This window comes from Martes martes, assembly GCF_963455335.1.
Source record: "Martes martes genome assembly, chromosome: 12".
NCBI lineage: Eukaryota > Metazoa > Chordata > Mammalia > Carnivora > Mustelidae > Martes > Martes martes.
The window spans coordinates 17698299-17718974 of record NC_137900.1 but is presented as its reverse complement, the minus strand read 5'-3'; the positions used below and the strand labels follow the sequence as shown (position 1 = coordinate 17718974).

General features: G+C 34.0%; 1 protein-coding gene across 2 annotated transcripts in view; it reads right to left on the bottom strand.

Annotated features, from left to right (window-relative positions):
• The window catches only part of VPS13A (vacuolar protein sorting 13 homolog A), a 236683-nt gene that overhangs the window by 107951 nt on the left and 108056 nt on the right, over window positions 1-20676 (bottom strand). For both annotated transcript variants that reach the window (XM_080820523.1, XM_080820524.1), the window contains exons 27-33: window positions 17654-17733; window positions 16283-16342; window positions 15919-16072; window positions 15104-15220; window positions 14921-15024; window positions 6462-6629; window positions 4800-5104 (exon numbers count right to left, since the gene is read on the bottom strand). In XM_080820523.1, the coding sequence (XP_080676649.1) occupies window positions 4800-5104; window positions 6462-6629; window positions 14921-15024; window positions 15104-15220; window positions 15919-16072; window positions 16283-16342; window positions 17654-17733 (988 nt within the window). The remainder of the gene's footprint in view (window positions 1-4799; window positions 5105-6461; window positions 6630-14920; window positions 15025-15103; window positions 15221-15918; window positions 16073-16282; window positions 16343-17653; window positions 17734-20676) is intronic.

Below are 20676 nucleotides of genomic sequence, written 5' to 3'. Positions count from 1 at the left end.
AACATAGGCTTTGGGAGACCAACATTTCTTATGGCTATGCACATGTAGAAATAACTGTAAAATATTATGAGTATTGATTTTGGGGTTACAAATAGGTTTCAGCGAGTTGGAAAATTCACAAACATGAAATCTGAACAACAGGATTGACTATATATATATGAATGAAGAGGATACAAATATACACGGGGTCAACTGCTGGCTTTCTCTTCTGTTTCATTATTTTAATCATTTTACTTCATAATATATTTTAGAAGTATTTAATACAATTCAATCTATTTTAGTAGTACCTCAAATGTTATGATGTCTCCATTCCCTATCTCAATTTCTTCTTTAAAAAAAAATCTTTGAGACATCTTGTCTATTTATATTTCAAAAAAAAATTCCTAGTAATCTTTGAAAGACTTTAAAAATAACTGCTATTTGATTTTTATTGAGAATGGATTAAATGTATAAATTAATGTATGCAAACAGACATCTCTATAATATTAGGTCTAAGAAATATTCTCTCCACATTTATTCAAGATTTCTTTCTGGCCATTGGTTAAGTTTTACAATTTTCCTCATAGAAATATTCTGAGTACCTTTTTAAAATTTTACATTGCAGTTAATAGCTTTGCGACAAAATGATTTCAACAGAGGTGGTCACAAATATGAAATACTTATTTGTCTTTATGAGCTTTACTCTGAAGCTATAATCAAACTGAATTTCCAAAAACCAGTAATTTTTCAATTATTTCAGGGAAAATTGCTTATACTCTATAACTCAGTAATTCTATTTCTAGAAATCCATCTGGGGGAAATGAATTATTCTAAAGATATGAGTAGAATGTCATGTAACTATTGATGAAAAATTATATTGATCATTATAGTGTTATTTATAACAACAAAAGAACCCAGAATCAAATTAACTTTCTAACAATAGGCAAATGAATTTTTAAAAACCTGCAGAATAAAATATTTAGGAAAAAAATGTACTAAAAATAACATGGAAAAATACTTATAGCATATTGTTAAGGGAAAAAATGAATTTATGACCCAAAATAAGCAATTCTTATTTTACTCAACTTAAATATATGTGCAGAAATAATGAACTAGAAGAAACAAACCGAATTATTCATAATACTTACCTTCGGGTGGTCATATTGTCAGCAATCTTTTCTGTTCATCCTAATATCATTTTATGTATTTCTTCAACAAAAAGTTAACTCATTTTTGGACATAAAAATAGTAAGTATTTTCTAATGCTCTAGAGATAATTAGTGAGTTTTTTTCAAAAGAATCTATTTGTAATATAGGCTCACACCTAATTTACACCTACCATTTCTTGAAATAAGGCAAAATGTGATTACAGATTTATAATCTTTTTTAGTAAATTTAGATTTTTATACAGTTTAAAAGTTAATGAGCCATCTAAAGTTTAAATTGTTCCTCTTTAGTCTATTACTAAAATAGAAGTCTCTCACCTCAATATTTTCCTATGATTTTTGAATTCTCTGGACTTGGCTGAACAAATCACTCTACATTTTCCAATGTTTGCACTAAATGTATTACCTTAACTGAAACCTGGCTTTCCATGGAGCTCAATTAAATAGAGGCCAATTTTTCTCCAACACCCTAATAATCTCAGGGTTAAGAGGTATAGAAATAATTTTCCTTAATTTACAATCATACTCCCAACTCACTCATATTCCTTTAAGCATAATATCAACCAGGTTTACCACCTTCTACTTCTTGCTTTAATCAATCAACAACTAGTCAGTGTTTATTTTTAAGACTTTGAGATTAATCCATCTCTAGTTTATAAATCCCTTTCTACATTCTTTTACTTTATCAGTACCCTCTTGTCTTTGATTTCTTCCACCTGCATTATCTATCAACATGACTCTCAATATTTAGCAATCCTGTCCCACTACCTTGAGTCACATCTGTTTATTAAAAAATCAGTCTTTCCTGAATCTAACCCCAAATATCAAGTACTACATTAAGAAAATATCAGGTGCTACTAATTCATGGTTAACAGTATCAACAGAGTCCTCAACATCGTCTCAACATACCCTCTTGGATTGCCCCCAATCTCTCTGCCTGCTCTTTCTTAGTCTCTTTTGAGTAATATATATTCCTTATGTATTGGCATTTGTAAGCATTCTGTCCAATATGCTCCACTCTATAAGCTGTGTTATATTAGCTTTAATAACTACCTAAATAGTACTAAGGACTCCCAAATCTGGAAGTCCAAACACCCTAATATCTACACACATATGTCCAAGTGCCTTCCAATCTTTCTATGTATCTCCATATCGAAGTCAGAAAACTTCCAAGTTACTCTGCTCATTAGAGAGCTCAGTGTCTCCACTCAACTGTTTTTTCTGCATTGCTCTATCTTATCTCAGTGAACTGCATTATTGCCAAATACTGAATTTTACAAACCCGCAACCCAAAGTCAAATTTAACTTCTCCCCTTGAACCCAAAGGTCCATTCAACAATCTCTTACTATAAATTCTACTTTTAAATTTCTCTTAACTGGTTAGTTCTCCACCACCTCACTTCCCTACCCTAGACAGCATTATATATAATTCATATGTGAATCACTCCATCAGTTAGTAAACCATTCTTTCAACCTCCAGTATTGTCTCCTTTTCACTCAGTTTTCTACAACCCTTCCAAAATCTAAACATGGATTCTAGTTTTGTGCATCAGCCCAATAAATTCATTAAGTAACACCCACCTCAACAATGAGATAGGTACTATTTATTCATCCTTTGTGAAGACTGCTCATTATTATACTTCCTAGCACAGTACCTGAGATATTCTAGGTGCTTAGTAAGTATGTAAATACTCAATTGATGAAAATCTCTTCTTCCATCCAAGATGAAATAATATGAACCAAGTTTCCCATCCTGTCTGAAACAGCAACTCCCCCTCATCAAGAAAATCCACATAAAGTACATTAAAAAGTAGTTTTCAAGACACAGACCATCAGGCAACTGTCATTCCTGAGAGGTGGTAAAAAAAAAAAAAAAAACCAAACAAACAAGGTGAGCCCTGTGACTGCCCCAACTTTCATTGCTTTGAGATAATTTACAAGCCATGGCAAAGGGAGTGGTAAGCTGGGAAAAGATCAGCAAAGTCCACAACTTGAGAAAACAGAGGTGAGAGTCGAAAAAGAACAAGACAGCTGAGTTCATATGATAAAATGCCAGAGAAGAGAGCTACAGAGAGGAACTCTGAAATTTTAACACTGAGTGCCTACATTAGATAAGAAATGTTCAAAGTGGTAATCTTAGCTACCACCGAAAGATAGCTACAAAAAGAACAAAATTAAACCCAAAGTAAGCAGAAAGAAATAATAAATATCAAAGAAGAAATCAATGAAAAAGAAAAGAGAAAAACAAGAGAGAAAATCAAAAGGTAAGCAGAAAGAAATAATAGTAAGCAGAAAGTAAGCAGAAAGAAAGAATAAATATCAAAGAAGAAATCAATGAAAAAGAAAAGAGAAAAACAAGAGAGAAAATCAAAAGGTAGTTCATTAAGATCAGTAAAATAACATAAATTATAAATATCAAGAATAATGGGGATGATATCACTATAGATATTAACGAATAAAGGAGGATTATGGACAATTTTATGCCACAAAATTTTACAACTGAGATGAAATGAACAAATTTCTTGGGAAAAAATTTAAAGATCACTTAAGAAAAAAAATAATTTTAATAGTCCTGAGTTTATTAAAGAAATGGAAATTGCAGTTGAGAATCTCCCACAAGCAAATTCAAGGCCCAACTGGCTTCAATGGTGAATTCTACCAAATATTTAAGAAATACTATAATTGTACACAAACTGTCACACAGGCATGCATGTCAAAACTTTTCAAAATGTGTATTTAAAAGATATGCAATTTATTACATGCGGATATCTCAATACAGCTGCCTTAAAAATATTCAACTAATAAAAAGAAGGGTTGGGGCACCTGGCTGGCTCATTCAGTAAAACATGTGACTCTTGATCTAAGGGTCATGAGTTGGGCATAGAGCTTACTTAAAAATTAAAAGAAAAAAATTAAAACTAAAATTAAAATTTTAAATTAAAAAAAAAAAAAGAAAGAGGGGCTGGAGGGAACCAGACTAGCCAGAGGTCAAAGAGAAGTAGAGGTAGCAAAGTAAGGGGAATGAGACAAGGAAAATAAGATCAAAGAAAAATGACAGGAAGAAGAGGGTAAGTGAGTGGTATAAATAGAGATGGATCCAAGTCAGAGAAAAAACAGAGTGCTAAATCCAGAATAGGTGATTAGAAATAGCATGGAAACACAGTTAAATAGTTCTGGAACTATTCACTTATTCTCTTATTCTCTTAATTTGTATTAGGAGAATCACTTATTCTCCTAATTTATAATCCTAGGCCCAGTGGTTACATTTGATTATTCTACTGTGTTTTATTTTGTTTTAAATTAGAGCATCAAATCCACCACAGGAAGCTTAGTTTGGCTAATGCTGTATTTAAAAAGTAAATAAATGCATTATATCAGAAATTTTCCCATTTTTTTCAAGACCTAATGATTTACAAAGAACTACAAATAAGCACAAATATACATCCTCAGATAACAAATTATACAGTGTTCCTAATTACCCAAGGAGTAACAGATCTTGCCAAAAAGCCTGGGTAAGAGAAAAATCTCAAAATTAAGTATAGTTATATAAAATAAAATGTCCTTGTGGACAGAAGACTCAGGACACCAAAACCTTTAATGTAAAAAGTTTGAAAAAGATTGTATTCTCTACAAATGTACTTAAGAAAAGCTTACCTGTATAGCCGCATTTCACTCAGCCTTATTGTTATCAGATCTATAACAGGTGGGGGGTTGCTCTGGCTCTCTGTTATTATATGGAACGTGTTTGTCATTGTAATTAGTCCAAAATCAGCCACAAAAACATTTTCAGAAACTGGAGACTGTGGGATGACCACCACTGGGGCTTTGATGTTAACATCCAGCGCCATTCTAGAACTCCTCTGTGCCAGTTCTTTTACACCAGTAGCAGCCATTCCTGCTGCCTGAGCAGTAGCCTCAGCCAAGGCTTGTTTAGCTGCTTGAAAATTATCTATAAAAGCCTAAAAGATAACAATTATATTCTAACGGTTACCATTAATGATTGTTAAATGTATCTTCATGTTTATGATTTCACCTCCAAGAGAAAAATTTTTTCTTGGTACAACCAAGCATTCTTTATACAAAATCTGGTTGTCTGTATTAAATCTCCATTTTCTGCAATAAAAGTTAAGAAACACCAGGATACAGAAACATAGTGAAAAAAACAAAAATCTTGCCCCTGGAATAGAGCAACATGCAGACACTGCAAGGTCTCACCAGCAACTCTTTCCCTTTATTGTTGCACTTTCCCTAAGGCGAAGCAAGCATACTGTCTTTCCATACAGAACCTCAATGGACATATAGCTTCTTTATGTTTATAAGATAAAAAGTAACTGAAAAAATAATAAAATGTTTGTCAAGAACTCTAAAGATTTTTTTAAATTCTGAACTCTAGAAAATACTTCAGTAACATAAACTGTATCTAGAATTATACTTAATTTTTAAATTATACTTCATTTTCATGTTTCAAAACAACTTTTTTTCAGAATTTCTGAGTAAAAGGCAGGGCCTAGGGACATGATTTTGATTTATAAAAATAAATCAAAATGAGACCAAGGATGCTTGTTCATCTTTACTATTTGTATATTAAAAAAAATTAATGTCTACAGGAAAAATTGCACTGTAACCTCAATTTAAAAGATCACAAAAATAGCAACATTATTTATTTAGAATCAACTGATGATCTAGTTTATACACCAAAATTTAGAGACAACATTTTTTTAAAAAGTGAATACTTAAGTCATAGAGACAGGTATGAAACTCAAAGGAAAAAATTATCAGCAGACAGCAAGGGAAAACCACAGGGGGAAAAGGCTATGAGGAGAGAAAGAACTCAAGCATCTCATGGTGGTATCATACAAAGACTAATGCTAAACTCTTTAAAGCCCCAGATGATCACAGTTATAATATGCAATTGAAAATATAATATAATTTCCATAATGTTTATGTGAGACTAAAACAAACTTCAATTATATATTTAGTATTTTTAATTAGAATTATAAGTCAGGTAAAATAAAGACTTAAACCAATCATATATAAAATAAAGAATTCAATTAATATATATAACAAATCCTATAGTATATACTGTACATATATTTAATACATTAGTATGCATGTTTGAATTAACTGAACTATTCCTATTTGAAAATGATTTTATACAAGTAACACACTATGCATTTCAGTCAAATAAAGGATACCCAGAAAACTATGAAAAATCAGGAAAAAAAAAATAAGGAATTTTTGCTCTTTACCCATGTCTGAATCAGGTAATTTTCAACTAGTGGGAAAAAAAATAAAAAATTTTATTAACATACTTACCAATATAGAATAAAGAAATTTTGTGACAAAAACTACTTCAATGCAACCAACAGTTAAATTAACTTGAATGTCAACCACATTCATATCTGTGTATGCAGAACCAGCAGTTGCATCCACAAAAGAAATCATTTTGAAGCTAAAAACTTCTTTTCCAGTGATGTAAACAGCCTTAATGAGAGAAAATTCAACTGTCAAAATCCACTTTTGAAATGTGCTTTCAGTACAAAAATAAACACTACATACACACATATTTGAAAATCTTCCAGGTATTAAAGCCAACCAAGTGCAAATAGAGCAGTAATTCTAACACTTCTTTCCGTTTGTTTTGTTTTATCATAGGTCCCAGGCCCAGTGCGGAGCTCCAGGCAGGGCCCGGAGTCACGACTCTGTAACTGAAACCTGAGCTGAGATCAAGAATTGGATGTTCAACTGACTGAGCCATGCAGGTGCCCCCAACACCTTTGTTAGAACCTGTACTGCACGGTTTTTCAAACTGGAGATGCCGGCTTCCTTAGTGGATCATGAAATCAGTTTAGTAGGTCTGGCCCAACATTTTTTTTAGTGGGGAAAACTGAAGAAAAATGATCAGACTATACATTTTCATTTAGTGCATATACTTGTATATGAGAGTTGCCATATGAATACATTGCCTGGTCACTGTAAAAAGTTTGAAAAACACTGCACCTCTGCAACTTAATGAAACCTACTTCTCTTGATTTGAGATATGTGAATAGGTTTTTCAGATTCTTCCAAGAGTCTCCTCCCATCACTATACTTCTCTTACAAGTTTGTGAAGGGTGATCTCACCTGCTGAACAAGACTTACCTACAGCAATTTGAAATCTCAGGTTCTGCAATACTAGTGAAAAATGGCAGAGACAACAGCACATGTGAAATGTCAAAAATATTTTAGAAGAGGGCCATATCATCAACCAATTTGGTTTACAGCTTTCTTGACCCTCCGAAATGCTAGAAGGCAAAAAGCTGAAGAGCCATTAACAAGTAAATGAATTCCAACGTGGAATAAAGAAAACCTAAAGAACCAAAGAAATTAAGGGGCCCTGAAGGCTGAGGTGCAAGATGAGGTTGAAAAGAGTCTACAGGAGCCCTGCTTCTGTCTCAGATGTAGAAGGCTAGGGCAGAGGCCCATTCCAAACCTTAAGAGCAACCACGACAACAACAAACAACCAGATAAACTATAAAATCAAAACTTTTCTTAAAAACCATTATAAATTGGAGGCTACAAGCTAAACAAGCAGTCTAAAATCTAAGGATTAAAAAAGTACCTTTAGGAGAGACAGAATACAAGCACTTGAATTTACCTGTGTTAAGGGGAAGGATAAAAAGATGCCAGGTACCATATGAGCTAGATAAGGAGAATTCAGCTAAAATGGTAAAGGTGGGCTATGGACTAATTAGAGATACAGAATCTCTGTAACTGTAAATCTCTGAAACTAGGAGAGGGGTGCCTAGGTGGCTCAGTCGATTAGCATCTGACTCTTGGGTTTCAGCTCAGGTCATGATTTCAGGACCTGAGATCCAGCCCTGCCTAGGGCTCTGCACTCAGAGAGGAATCTGCTTGAGGATTCTCTCCTCCTCCCCTTCCCATCCCCCCATTCATACACTCTCTCTCTAAAATAAAAAAATCTTTAAAAAAAATAAAATAAAATAAACCTAGGAGAAAGGCAATACTATGTTGCCCTCAGAAACAGGTGGGGTGCCTGGGTGGCTCAGTGGGTTAAGCCTCTGCCTTCAGCTCAGATCATGATCCCAGAGTCCTGGGATCGAGCCCCGCATCGGGCTCTCTGCTCAGCAGGGAGCCTGCTTTCCCCTCTCTGCCTGCCTGCTGCTCTGCCTACTTGTGATCTGTCAAATAAATAAATAAAATCATAAAAAAAAAAAAGAGTTTCAATTTAAAAAGAAATAAAGAAACAGGTGAAGATACTGCACCTCAGGGGCTAGGATAAAAGAAAACTCCTTCTACACCCCTGAGGAGAAACTGTCTAGGGGCCACAGTATTCTAGGTCACCTTCTCCTAGGGCAGGGAAGAAAATTCTCTCTGACATAGAACTACCAAAGATATGAGTCTGATGCCATGGAAAAGAGGGACAGATTCATCAAGAATGCCCTATTTTTTTTTTTTTTTGAAGATTTACTTATTTCAGAGAAAGACTGCATGCAAGCAGGGGGAGGGTAGAGGGAGAGGGAAAGAGAAGCAACTCCCTGCTGAGTGTGGAGCCCAACACAGGGCTCAATTTTAGGACCCTGAGATCATGACCCGTGCTGAAATCAAGAGTCAGATGCTTAACTGACTGAGCCAACCAGGCACCCCAAGAGTGACCCATTTTAGAAATCTAAAGGAACAGGTGTGGATAAGACTGAAACAGGACTGGGACAACTGACAAGCCTACCCAAAACACCTCTCCCCCAACAAAATACTCACCATCAAGCCTGAAGGCACTGAGGAAAAAGTAGCAGTAAACTATCATCAAAGAAACAGTCCAGAGTACAGAAAAAGAAATTTCTAAGGTATAGAAATAGAAGGAAGATCAAACGCAGAGCAGCATTCCAAGAGCAGAGTCCCCTAACCTAAGTACAAAATACAGCTGAAGGAATCTGAAGTAGTGGTGTAATGAAGGCAATCATATTACACAAGAAAACTCAAACCTAGCTCAGCTCTCCATTAAATTGTCTCAACCTCCATGCTACAGCCTAGCAGAAAATGTACCCATTATCAGACATAAATACTATTCATTTCTGTATGTGTCCCATACATGATCTCTCACATTTGATCAGTAACTAAGAAATACCACAAAAAGCAAGGAAAAACAAAACGCAGGAAATGACAAAGAAATCAACAGAATCAGGCTTGCCTCTAACAAGGATGTTGGAAATTTCAGGCAGTGAATTTTAGGTTCCTATGATTAATATAAGTGCTTCTAGTAAAAATGGTGGAAAATATGCATGAACAGATGAATACCAGCAAAGAAACTGATAAAAGAAAGGAGAATCAAGAAAATATTAACGATTTAAAAAAAAAAACAAACTTGGTAACAGAGATGAAGAATGTCTTCTACAGGTTAATACGTGAATTCAACAGAGCCAAGGATAAAAATCAGGGAACTTAAAAATAGTTTAACAGAAATTATCCAAACTGAAACAGGAGGGAAAACATGGGGAAAAGGCTGAACAGATGATTCAAAGGTTGTGGGACAATACCTAACAAGAAACTACTACGAGTTTTTGGAATTGAAGAAGAGTAAGAACAAGGAAGGGACAGAAAAGGAAAAGGAGTGGGGAGGAAAGAGAAAGAGGCCAAAGAACTATTTGAACAGATGATGAAAAATAATGTAGACAAATCCAAGAAGCTCAGAAAATCCCCAAAATAACAAATATTAAAATATACGTACATATACCTAGACCCACCATATACAAATCCTGAAAGCAGATAAAAATGAGAAATATGTAAAAAGGAAAAAAGATATATTGCAAAATTCTTGTCAAAACCATGTATGAGAAAGACTAATGCAGTCACATCTTTTAAGAGTTTGTAATGGGAGGGAAAAAAGCCCTATTAACACAAAATTCTATACCCAGCAAAAATTCCAAACTGGAAATAAAAACGAAATAATTTTTTTTTCTTTCCAGTTCTCACCACTCCTTCTCCCAAAAAGCTGAGAGGATCCATTACCAGCAGACTGGCATCATAAGAAATGATAAAGTTCTTCAAGGAGAAACAAAACTGACAGAAACTTGAAGCTACATGAAGAAATTAGTTTCAGCAATGGCTAGAGTGAACTTAAATAGACAAGATCTTTTTTAAAAAAATTAATCGCTCTAAAGAAAACTGACCAAACCAAAATCAGTACGTATGTATTATGGATTTTCAGTTTACATAAAAATATAACACAGGACAATAATGCCACGGAAGATGAGAATTAGGAATTGGTAGTATTATAAGATATACCTATACATTAAGTGGTAAAACATTTGTACAAGGTACACTATGATTAAAAATATGTATTGTAAACACAAAGGAAATCATAAAACCAATGACAACAATTAATCCAAAACTAGGTTAAATGAGGGAAAGACAAAGCAACCAGAAAACAGAAAATGATTAGAGAGCGAGCAAATTTCAAACCAACCATATCCATAATTGGATTTTTTTTAAATGGCCCAGACACAAATTAAAAGTCAGGGATTGTCAGACTGGATAAAGAAGCAAGGCTGAGGGGCGCCTGGGTGGCTCAGTGGGTTAAAGCCTCTGCCTTCGGCTCAGGTCATGATCCCAGGGTCCTGGGATCGAGCCCCGCATCGGGCTCTCTGCTCTGTGGAGAGCCTGCTTTCTCCTCTCTCTCTGCCTGCCTCTCTGCCTACTTGTGATCTCTGTCAAATAAATAAATAAAATCTTTAAAAAAAAAAAAAAGAAGAAGCAAGGCTGAAATACATGCTGCCTCTGAGAAACCCACTTTAAATACAAAGACAGATTAAAAGTGAAAGGATAGAAAAAGATACACTCTACAAACACCAATCAAAGAAATCTGGAGTAGCTATATTACTTCCAAAGCAGACTTCAGAATAAGGGCAACTACCAAGGACAAAGAGATACTTCATAATCACAAAAGGGCCAATTAACCCAGAAGGTATAAAAATTCTATATATGAGATCAACATATGAAGCAAAAATTAAGATAAGTGAAAGGAGAAACAGAGAAATCCACAGTTGAAACTTCAACAATCCTTCCTTAATGATCAACAGAACTAATAAACAGAAGATTGATAGCTTGAAGAATCCTATTAACCAACCTACATGCTCTGACATTTATGGAACATTCAACCCAGTGACACCCAGATATACACAATAATTTCAATTGTACTTAGAGCATTCATGTTTTGTGGCCCATAAAACAAACACCAACAAGTTTAAAAGAACCAAACAAGTTTATTCTCTGACAACAGATTTAAACTGGAAATCAGTAACAGAAAGATATCTGAAAAACATCTCAAAATATTTGGAGGTTAAACAACATACTTCTAAATAAACTGTGGGTAAAAGATAAAGTTGTAAGAGAAATTAGAAAATATTTTAAATTGAATAAAAATAAACATCTCAAACTTTGTAAGATGTAACTAAAGCAGTGCTTAAAGGAAAATTTATAGCAGTAAATGCCTGTATTAGAAAATAAGATCTCAAATCAATAATCTAAGCTTCTACCTTAAGAAATTAGGAAAAGAAGAAATTAATTCCAGAGCAAGCTGGAGGTAGAAAATAAAGAGGAGAAATAAAATGAAATTTAAAACAAAGAACACTGAACTGAACCAAAAGCTGGTTCTTTGAAAAGATCAATAAAACTGATAAATGTCTAGTCAGACTGGTCAAAAAAAATGAGAAAAGACAAAAATTAAAATTGTAAACGCTAAGAAAGAATCAGACTCAAAACGCTACATACTACAGTATTCCATATATTTAATATTCCAGAAATGGCAAACGATAGGAACAAAAAAACAGACTCCTAGATGGTAGGCTGGGGAGAAGGGATAACTAAAAGGGCAGGAGTAACTTTTGGGAGGAGAGATATCTAATCTATTATCCTTAAAGTTGTTGGAAGTTACACAACTGTAGGTGTTCAAAAAAAACCCAGAACTATGCCCTAAAAAGGGTAAATTTTACTAAATGTACAGTAAACCTGGGTTTAAAAAGGAAAAAAGAAGCCAGAAAAGAATTCTATATAAGGGTTACTGAGGCCCTTTATAGCCTTCCAAATATGCCAAGTACCTTTCTGACACAAACCCTGTAGAGCTGCTATTTCCTCTACCTGGAATGCTCTTCCCGCATCTACAATTGATTCAGATGTCATTCAAATGTTCAGAAAGGGATTTCCTGATCATCCTAAGATAATACTAGAATCACTATCATATTATCCTACTTTATTGGTTTTCAAAGCACTTATCACTTCCTAATAACATTTTCTATTATTTAATATTTATTATTTACCGCAGAAGAGGGACTTTGCATCTTTTGTTGACTGTAATACTCCAAATATTGTTAACAGAACAAAATATTTTCCACAAGTCACCAAGTGACCCTGTGACTGCCCCCACCTCCCCCCCACGCCCCCGGTAAAGCCCAAGCAAAGAAAAGAAATGTGCTTAAGACAGAGTTTAGAGAAAAGAGGATATGGCAGAGGAGATACCAGGTGTAGGAAACAGGTAAATAAAACTGGAAAATGTGTATTTTTAGGAAAAATCTATAAATTGAAAGGTGAGGTCCCCAACATTCTTCAACCATTTTGGCTCCTAGAATCCAGACTGTCAGACTTATATTTATAATACTTTTCTCAAAGGAAACCAATTGGTCTATGGGAAAAAAACCCCATTACTCTTGATTTTTAAGGCCATAAAATTACTGTATTCATGCCTGATCATCTACTGTTACATCTATCTGTCCAAAGGACTTTGGACAGATAGAAATACATACTAGAAAATACATACTAGATATGTATTTATGAACAAAATACATACTAGAAATACATACCACCCAGAATTAACAAGCATTAGTAAGTGGGTAATTTTTGTAGACATTCACTTTTAAAACACTCTTCTATAAAAAAAGATATAAGAAACTAATTTACAGTGATATTTTACTTCATAAGCATGTTAGATCAGCTAGAATCCCTCTTGGATTCCATGTTATTCTATATTGTTTATAACACACATAAATAACAATTATCTATACAATGGTTCTAGGGTAAATAGAGGCTGATGAGGCAGGGCAAATTCAAATAATCTGAGAACTCCAGGTATCCTTTACCCAATATCCCAAAAAGCTGAGGGGCTAATAAATACATTATTATGCCCAAAACCCATTCAGGGCACAATAGTGTGTCATGGCACAGTAATTAGGAAGCTTTGATGTGGGGCAAAATGTTGTCCCTCTAATTCCTTGACATGGTTCCAAACCATGTTACCAAACCAAGGCAGTTTGTTTAAAAATCATGTACATTCGAGGGGCACCTGGGTGGCTCAGTCAGTTAAGCATTAATCAGACTCTTGGTTTCAGCTCAGGTCATGATCTCAGGGTCATGAGATCAAGCCCTGCACTGGGCTCCATGCCCATGAAGTCTGCATGGGATTCTCTCCCTTTCCCTCTCCCTCCCCTTCTGCTCCCTGGCCTCCCCTCCCCACCCCTACATGCTCTCACTCTAAAATAAATAAATAAAATCTTCTTTAAAAATCTAAAAAATCATGTACACTGGAATCAAAGTCAAGGAATAGGGAAGGAAATGGGGATGATGCAAGAAGACTGAAGTAAGAAACTTTTCATTTTGTAGCTTTTTGTAAATTGATTTTTTTTTACCTTATAGATGCATTAGTAATAAAATTAAGGAGAAAAAAAGTAAATGCCTTGGGTTACATTATCAGTTCTATTACTAACTACTCATGACTTTTAGTAGATGGATTTATTTATGTGAGCTTTACTTCTTAGACAAGAAAAATAAAACAGATAATCTACTTCTTAAATGCTTTAGTATTTTGTTTTTTCTTAAATAAAAGCAACAGAAGCATATTAAAACCATGGCTTCCAGAAAATTTCTTGCTCCTTATTACTATGGACTATGTACATTTGATGGTTTGGCACTCTTGCTATCTCATGCTAGTAAGCCATAATAAGAAAATATAATAAGTAAGAATTTTTATTTAACATAAAAATCAGGTCATCACTGTATTTCATCGGTATTATTGCCTAAGCCTATTCATTTATTTCCTTTCACACCCCAGACTCTGACTTCGTGACTCAAGAGGCACCTTAGCCTTTTCTAATCCTACTATTTGATGTTCTGTTCACTTTCTTAAATATATTATCTTAGCTAGAGGCTCCACTGTTCAAAAATTAGCCGTCCAACTCTACAACAGTATCTGGACCAAGAACCATACCCATCTTACACCAAGTACTAATACCTATCCCTTGACCACTAGCTTTCCAGTTCAAAGGATTCTGTTAACATTGTGAACTGCTATACCACTGTAAGCACCCATAAAATAAACTTAAAAAATAATCTTATCTGTTCAGTCTGACTTCATAACCTCTGCTGTTGAAATCTGAAATGCATCACAAGGTTCACAGTATTTGAAAGTAAGAACAAAAAGGAAAAAAAAAGAAAAAGGCAATTTACTAACTGCCCCTCCTCAGCCCCCAGCTATGTTTCAGAAGCGTTATGTAAACTTATTTATGAGATTCTTAATCCTCATTTTACAAATAAAGAAACAATTTCAGTTTAGGTCACTCAACTGGCAAGGAACAGAGCTAAGATACAAACCCAATTATGCCAAACTCTAAAACTTATCCACTTAATAAGCCACAATACTAAATTCTGACAACTAATTTATACCTATGATCAATGTTTAAGGACAAGCATATTTAATGAGATACTACTAAGTAATAGAAACAAATTCACACCTTTTTGTACACAGCTGTCTTATCAGAATCCAAAACAATTATATTCCTTAGCTTTGCATTTATTTCAGTCGCAGCAGGCCTCATAACAATCTCAGAATCAAGCCCTAAGGGAATACAAGGAAGATTAGATGGCTTTTCTTTCATTTAGTAGTTCTGAATTTATTTTTTCTCAAATTTCATTACCTTCAATCTTAATTTCAGCAATGTTACGTTTCTGATCTTGAATAAAGATCTGTAAACAAGATAATTCTGCTAAAATCTGCAAGGTAATAATATCCTCGTTCTTGGATAGTTTTAAAGCTGCAAAAAAAAAAATTGTAAAACATAAGGAAAAAGTTTAGTAGTTACCTCACCACCCTTATAAAGTAACTGAAGTAGAAGAAAAATTAATAATACTAGAGGAAAATCTCATTTGCCATTCCACTGAAAGCAAGCAAGATATTCCTTAATTAGGAATTCTTAAAAAACAAAAAACAATCAAACCTAACGAAAACAAAGTCAAACTAATCAGACACAACAAAAACGTTCCTAGATGAGACTATCATTTGAAACTAAAAAATTATAGTTGTAAAATCACAAATCAATTGAGAGACAATGATTATGACGTAATACTTCTCATTGTCAAACCTGCAACTTTTCATTACTTAAAAAGTATTTCATTCAAAAACACACTCTGAAGTGATTCAAATATTCTTAGTTCCATTCTTCTAATCTAAAATTATGATATTAAATTCATGAATTTAATCCAAAATCAAATACTAGCACCGTATAATATCTTGACTAAAAAGAGTAATATGACAAATAAAAGCCACATTTTCTTAACTAGTAATCACTTTCTTTAAGTATCATTTTCTAAAATTTACCTGGTATATAATAATCTTTCTAGATATTAATCTAGGCAATAGAATTCTGAAGCCAGTATTATGCATGAATAATAAAGCAAAGGCTAATTATTGATCCACATGGTAAAAAACTTTGAAGCTGAATTTTAAACATACACATTTTTTTAATGACCTCTCCTTTGTCTTCAGTCTCTGCAACAGACACTGGGGCTGGTTTTTCTTCCAATTGTGGAAGTATATTATTAAAATAATTTATTGTATTCAGAAGTGCTTCGGTATGTAAATGAATATCCAAAGAGGAAAAATTCACCTAAAGAACAAAGCTGATTTTAGTAATTGGTCAATAAATACTTGTTTGCTGCTCAGCATAACTATCGTTTGTGGTATAAAGGACAGAATTTATAATATTCCATTTTTATCTTCAAGGATCATACAGTTCTAGTTATAAAACAGTTTTCATAATATATTTGCTTAGAAATACAGTATCTAATTAAAAATAAATATAATTATTCACTCATACCTTAATCAGTTGCAGAGCATTGTTGTAAGCACTTTTCAAGTTGGGTAGATTCTTTTCAGCCTATCCAAAGAGAAAAAAAAGCAAAGCTGTTCAAGTATCTTAGAAAGACATATAGTATATACAATTGGAACTCCATAAGGGCCTTCACAATTCTTCCTCTGTGTGACAGAATTGTTTATCAAGTGTCCAAATACAGTGCATTATCTTTAGATATAGAATGATTTTGTCATATAAAAGCTATTTAATGCATAAACGAAACCCCTAAAATATCTAAATCAATAATAGTAAAAACAGTCTTAAAAGCAATAAAATACTCTTTGAGCACTGCTATTACGATAAAGTATTTTTTTTTTAAGATTTATTTATTTTAGAGAGAGAACACACGTGAGGGTGGGGAGGTGGAGAGGGAGAGAGAAACTTGAGCAGACTCCTCACTGACATTGGAGCTCCACGTGGGGCTTGATCTCAAGACCCTGAGAACATGACTTGAGCCGAAACGGAGTCCAACACTTATCTGGCTGCGCCACCCAGGCGCCCTATGATAAAGTAATTATTAAATTAATATGGCACTTTCATAAAAATACGTCAATGGAAATATGTTATAAATCATGGAGGGCACGCATTGCATGCACTGGGTGTGGTGCAAAAACAATGAATTCTGTGACGCTGAAAAGAAAAAAAAACTGAAAAAAAAAAACTTAAGTAAACCCTAGTACATATAAAAACTTAATGAAAGATGAAATAAATATTATAAATCAATAGAAAAGGAATAGAATCATTGAAACCAGGAAAATGAGGAAACTTCGGGTAACAGGCAAATCAAATGAAATTGTATTATGCCATAATAAATTCCATCAAGATTAAAAGGTTTGGGTTTGGGGGCACCTGGATGGCTCAGTCAGTTAAGCCTCCAACTCTTGATTTCAACTGAGGTCATGATCTAAGGGTCATGAGATCAAGCCCAGCATCGGGCTCCATGCTCAGTGGGGAGTCTGCCTGAGATTCCCTCTCCTTCTCTTTTTGTGTCTCTCCCCCATCCCCTGCTCCAAATGCATGCTTCCTCTCTCTCTAACAAAATAAGACTTAAAAAAAAGGTCTAGGTTTTTAGGTTTGGCTTTTTTTTGTTTTGGTTTGGGTTTTTTGGGTTATCTGATGGAGGGGGAAAAAACTCCAAACTTCATGTCATTTCTACTTAGAACACAGGCTTATTTTTGTTTATATTTTTATAAATTAAAATGTATTAGGATGACAAAACAAGAAAGCCTTAAAGTTTTAGAAAACACATTACCATGAAGATTAATCTGAATCTAACTTATAAAACTTAGTTACAACATTACAGAAGTACATTTACCATACAAAGGAAGCACTTACCTTCACATATTCCAAGGTTAGCAGATCTTCCATCGTATTATCCAGTGTTGTAATCAAATAAATTGGTTTCTTGTTTGCACCTAAAAATGATTTTTTAAAATTACTTTCATGTAAAAATAATGGAAAATAAATATTAGCAACAATAATAAAATGTAACTGGAAAAGAAGAATTTCCTGAATCAGTTCTGGGCCTTGAATTCTACCTTACCCAAGTGAGGTCCCTCCTCCTTTATTTTAAACTCTCAATCTGTAATTACTCCCCACAATTCCCTACCCATCTCCTATGCCACAATGTGAAACAGTCTTATCCTTCTAAACTTTGATAGGAAGGTTAAAAAAAAAAGTAGCAATCAGTTAAAGAAAAAAGTGAGTAATTACTATGAACAATGAAAGGACATGAAAAGAATTGTGGCCTTGAGTCACAGAAATACCTAGAAAGAAAATCATTGATGCCCTGAAAGCCCATTATTTTTGAGAAGACAGATCAGGTATGTGATGAGAAACTAAGTTTTTCTGTATATTGGTTTAAATTAGAATAAACTCCATTGTCATATAATTTACTAGTTGTATTCTTGCTTCTGATCAAAACTTAGGAAAACCACTATAAAACAGCATTTTGTATAAGGGCTTTAAAACTATCACCACCAAATTATTAATGGCTATTCCAAATCAGTATCTAGATAATGGAAGAAAGGGCTACAAATCAATCATAATACTTTTGAGGAAAAAAATACAACATATTCCACAGAATCCTCCAGATTTAAAACTTTATTAGCTATTCAGCCAGCTTTCTACTTCAGAAGCTACTTGCATTTCAAACCGTAAAAAAGGTCCTGAATTTTCTCACACGTTTATTTATCCACAGAACTATTTACTGATCATTTATAAGAAACTATGCTATTCACTTCCTCCCACTCCCACTAAAAAAACAAAAGCAAAAATATTACAGAAATAGGTGCAGTGGCAACTGTGTATCAATCAATATTCTGTGAGCTAGGGTTTTCTTATGCTGCCCTCTTGGGAAACAAACAAAAAATAAATATAATTGAAAACAGCTATAATACTTCTGGATTGCTGGAGAACCCTATCAAATTGGTTCACTTTTCTTTCCAATCACAGGCGCAAATGGTTTCTTGATGTTAAAAAGCATAATAAAGTAAAACTCTGTTGTGTATAATGGTTTTCTCAGCAAAAGATAATCATTAAGTCGACCACACTCAAGTTCTCAAGGGCCACAGAACAAGTGTAGATATGGAACTGCAATGTGTCAGTCATATCCAATGATTAAGCTTCCAGGCTGCAATACTTAATTTACTTTTCTAAATACCAAGACCACATTCAATCCAGGGCTCAAAAAAGGGAGGACGGTTTTCCTGATAGTAGTTAACTGACAGCTTTGCCTGGGAGTGAGTTCCCAGAGAGGATGACCTTCTTAAATCTTGAGATAAGCATATTCTCTGCCTTTCTTAATTCCCATAAATAGTAGCTGGGATGCAAATTTTAATGTTTAGTTTAGTTCTGCGATTCCCTCATATTGAGTCCCTCAATCTACTGGAGGAAAAATATCCGACATGAGCTTAAAGTATTTTACAAAATAGCTTCCATTTAAAACTTGATTCACTTATAAACATTAAGAAGCTAACCATCAAAAGAACATCAGATTCTATGACAGCCAAAGTGCTTTTATACACATGTAAGCACAATACATTTTTTTAAAAGTGAGCTCTACACCATCAGGGGGGTTTGAACTCACAACCCTGAGATCAAAATCATACACACCCTATGAAGTAAGCCCATCAATGAACCCAGATTTATGTGGTGTCAAAAATAAATGGAAAGCACTACTATCTTTAAATTTTTTTAAAGCCAACTTATATTACTAATCACCCTGGACATCAATGGTCTAAATGCATCAATTAAAAAATGCAGATTGCCACAGTGGACCAAAAAAACAAGACCCAACTATAATAGTGTCTATAAGAAACACACTTTAAGGGGCGCTTGGGTGGGTCAAAGGGTTAGGCATCTGCCTTTGGCTCAGGTCATGATCTCCAGGTCCTGGGATCGAGCCACAGGTCAGGCTCCTGGCTGGCTCAGCAGAGTGCCTGCTTCCCCTCTCCCTCTGCCTCCATTCCTGCCTATCTCCCTGCTTGTGTACACAAATGAATAAATAACACACACACACTTTAAATATAAAGACACATATACACAAATGAATGGAGAAAAATACTGCAGGTAAATACTAATAAAAAGAATACTAATAAAAAGAAAGCAGAGATAGCTACATTAATTTTCAAAGAGCAGACTCCAAAACAAGAAAAACTGTAAGGGATAATGAAAGGTATTATATAATGATAAAGAGGTCAATTCTCCATGAATACACAATAATCCTTAAGTTGTATGCATCTTAACAACCAAGTGTCAAAGTATGTGAGGCAAAACACTGAGTACTGAAAGGAGAAACAGACAAACCCATGTCATAGTTAAAGACTTCAATATTCCCCCATCAGAAAAGGACAGATGCAGCAGACAAAAAATTAAGTAAGGACATAGTTGAACTTGGTAATAACACCATTAGTCAACTGGATATAATGGGTATCTATAGACTACTCTATCCAACAACAGCAGAATACATCTTCTTATGCTCCCATGGACTAATCAGCAAGATAAGCTACATTCTGGGCCATAAAACACACCTTACTGAATTTTAAAAAGTAAAAAATCATACAGTGTCTGCACTCAGACCACAATGGAACTACAAATCGTTAAGAAATATAGCTGTAAAATTCTAAAATATTTGGAGAATAAACACTTTTAATAATAGATGAATAAAAGAAGAAATCTCAAAAAAAATTTAAAAACATTAGAAATATGAACACAGACCTTAACAAAATTTGTGGGCTATATATAGTAAAAGCACTGCTAAACAAGGATATATAACATGAATGTATATGTTAGAAAATAAGATATAAATCAATAACTTAAAAGCTTCCACCTTAAAAAACTAGAAAAAGAGAACAAAA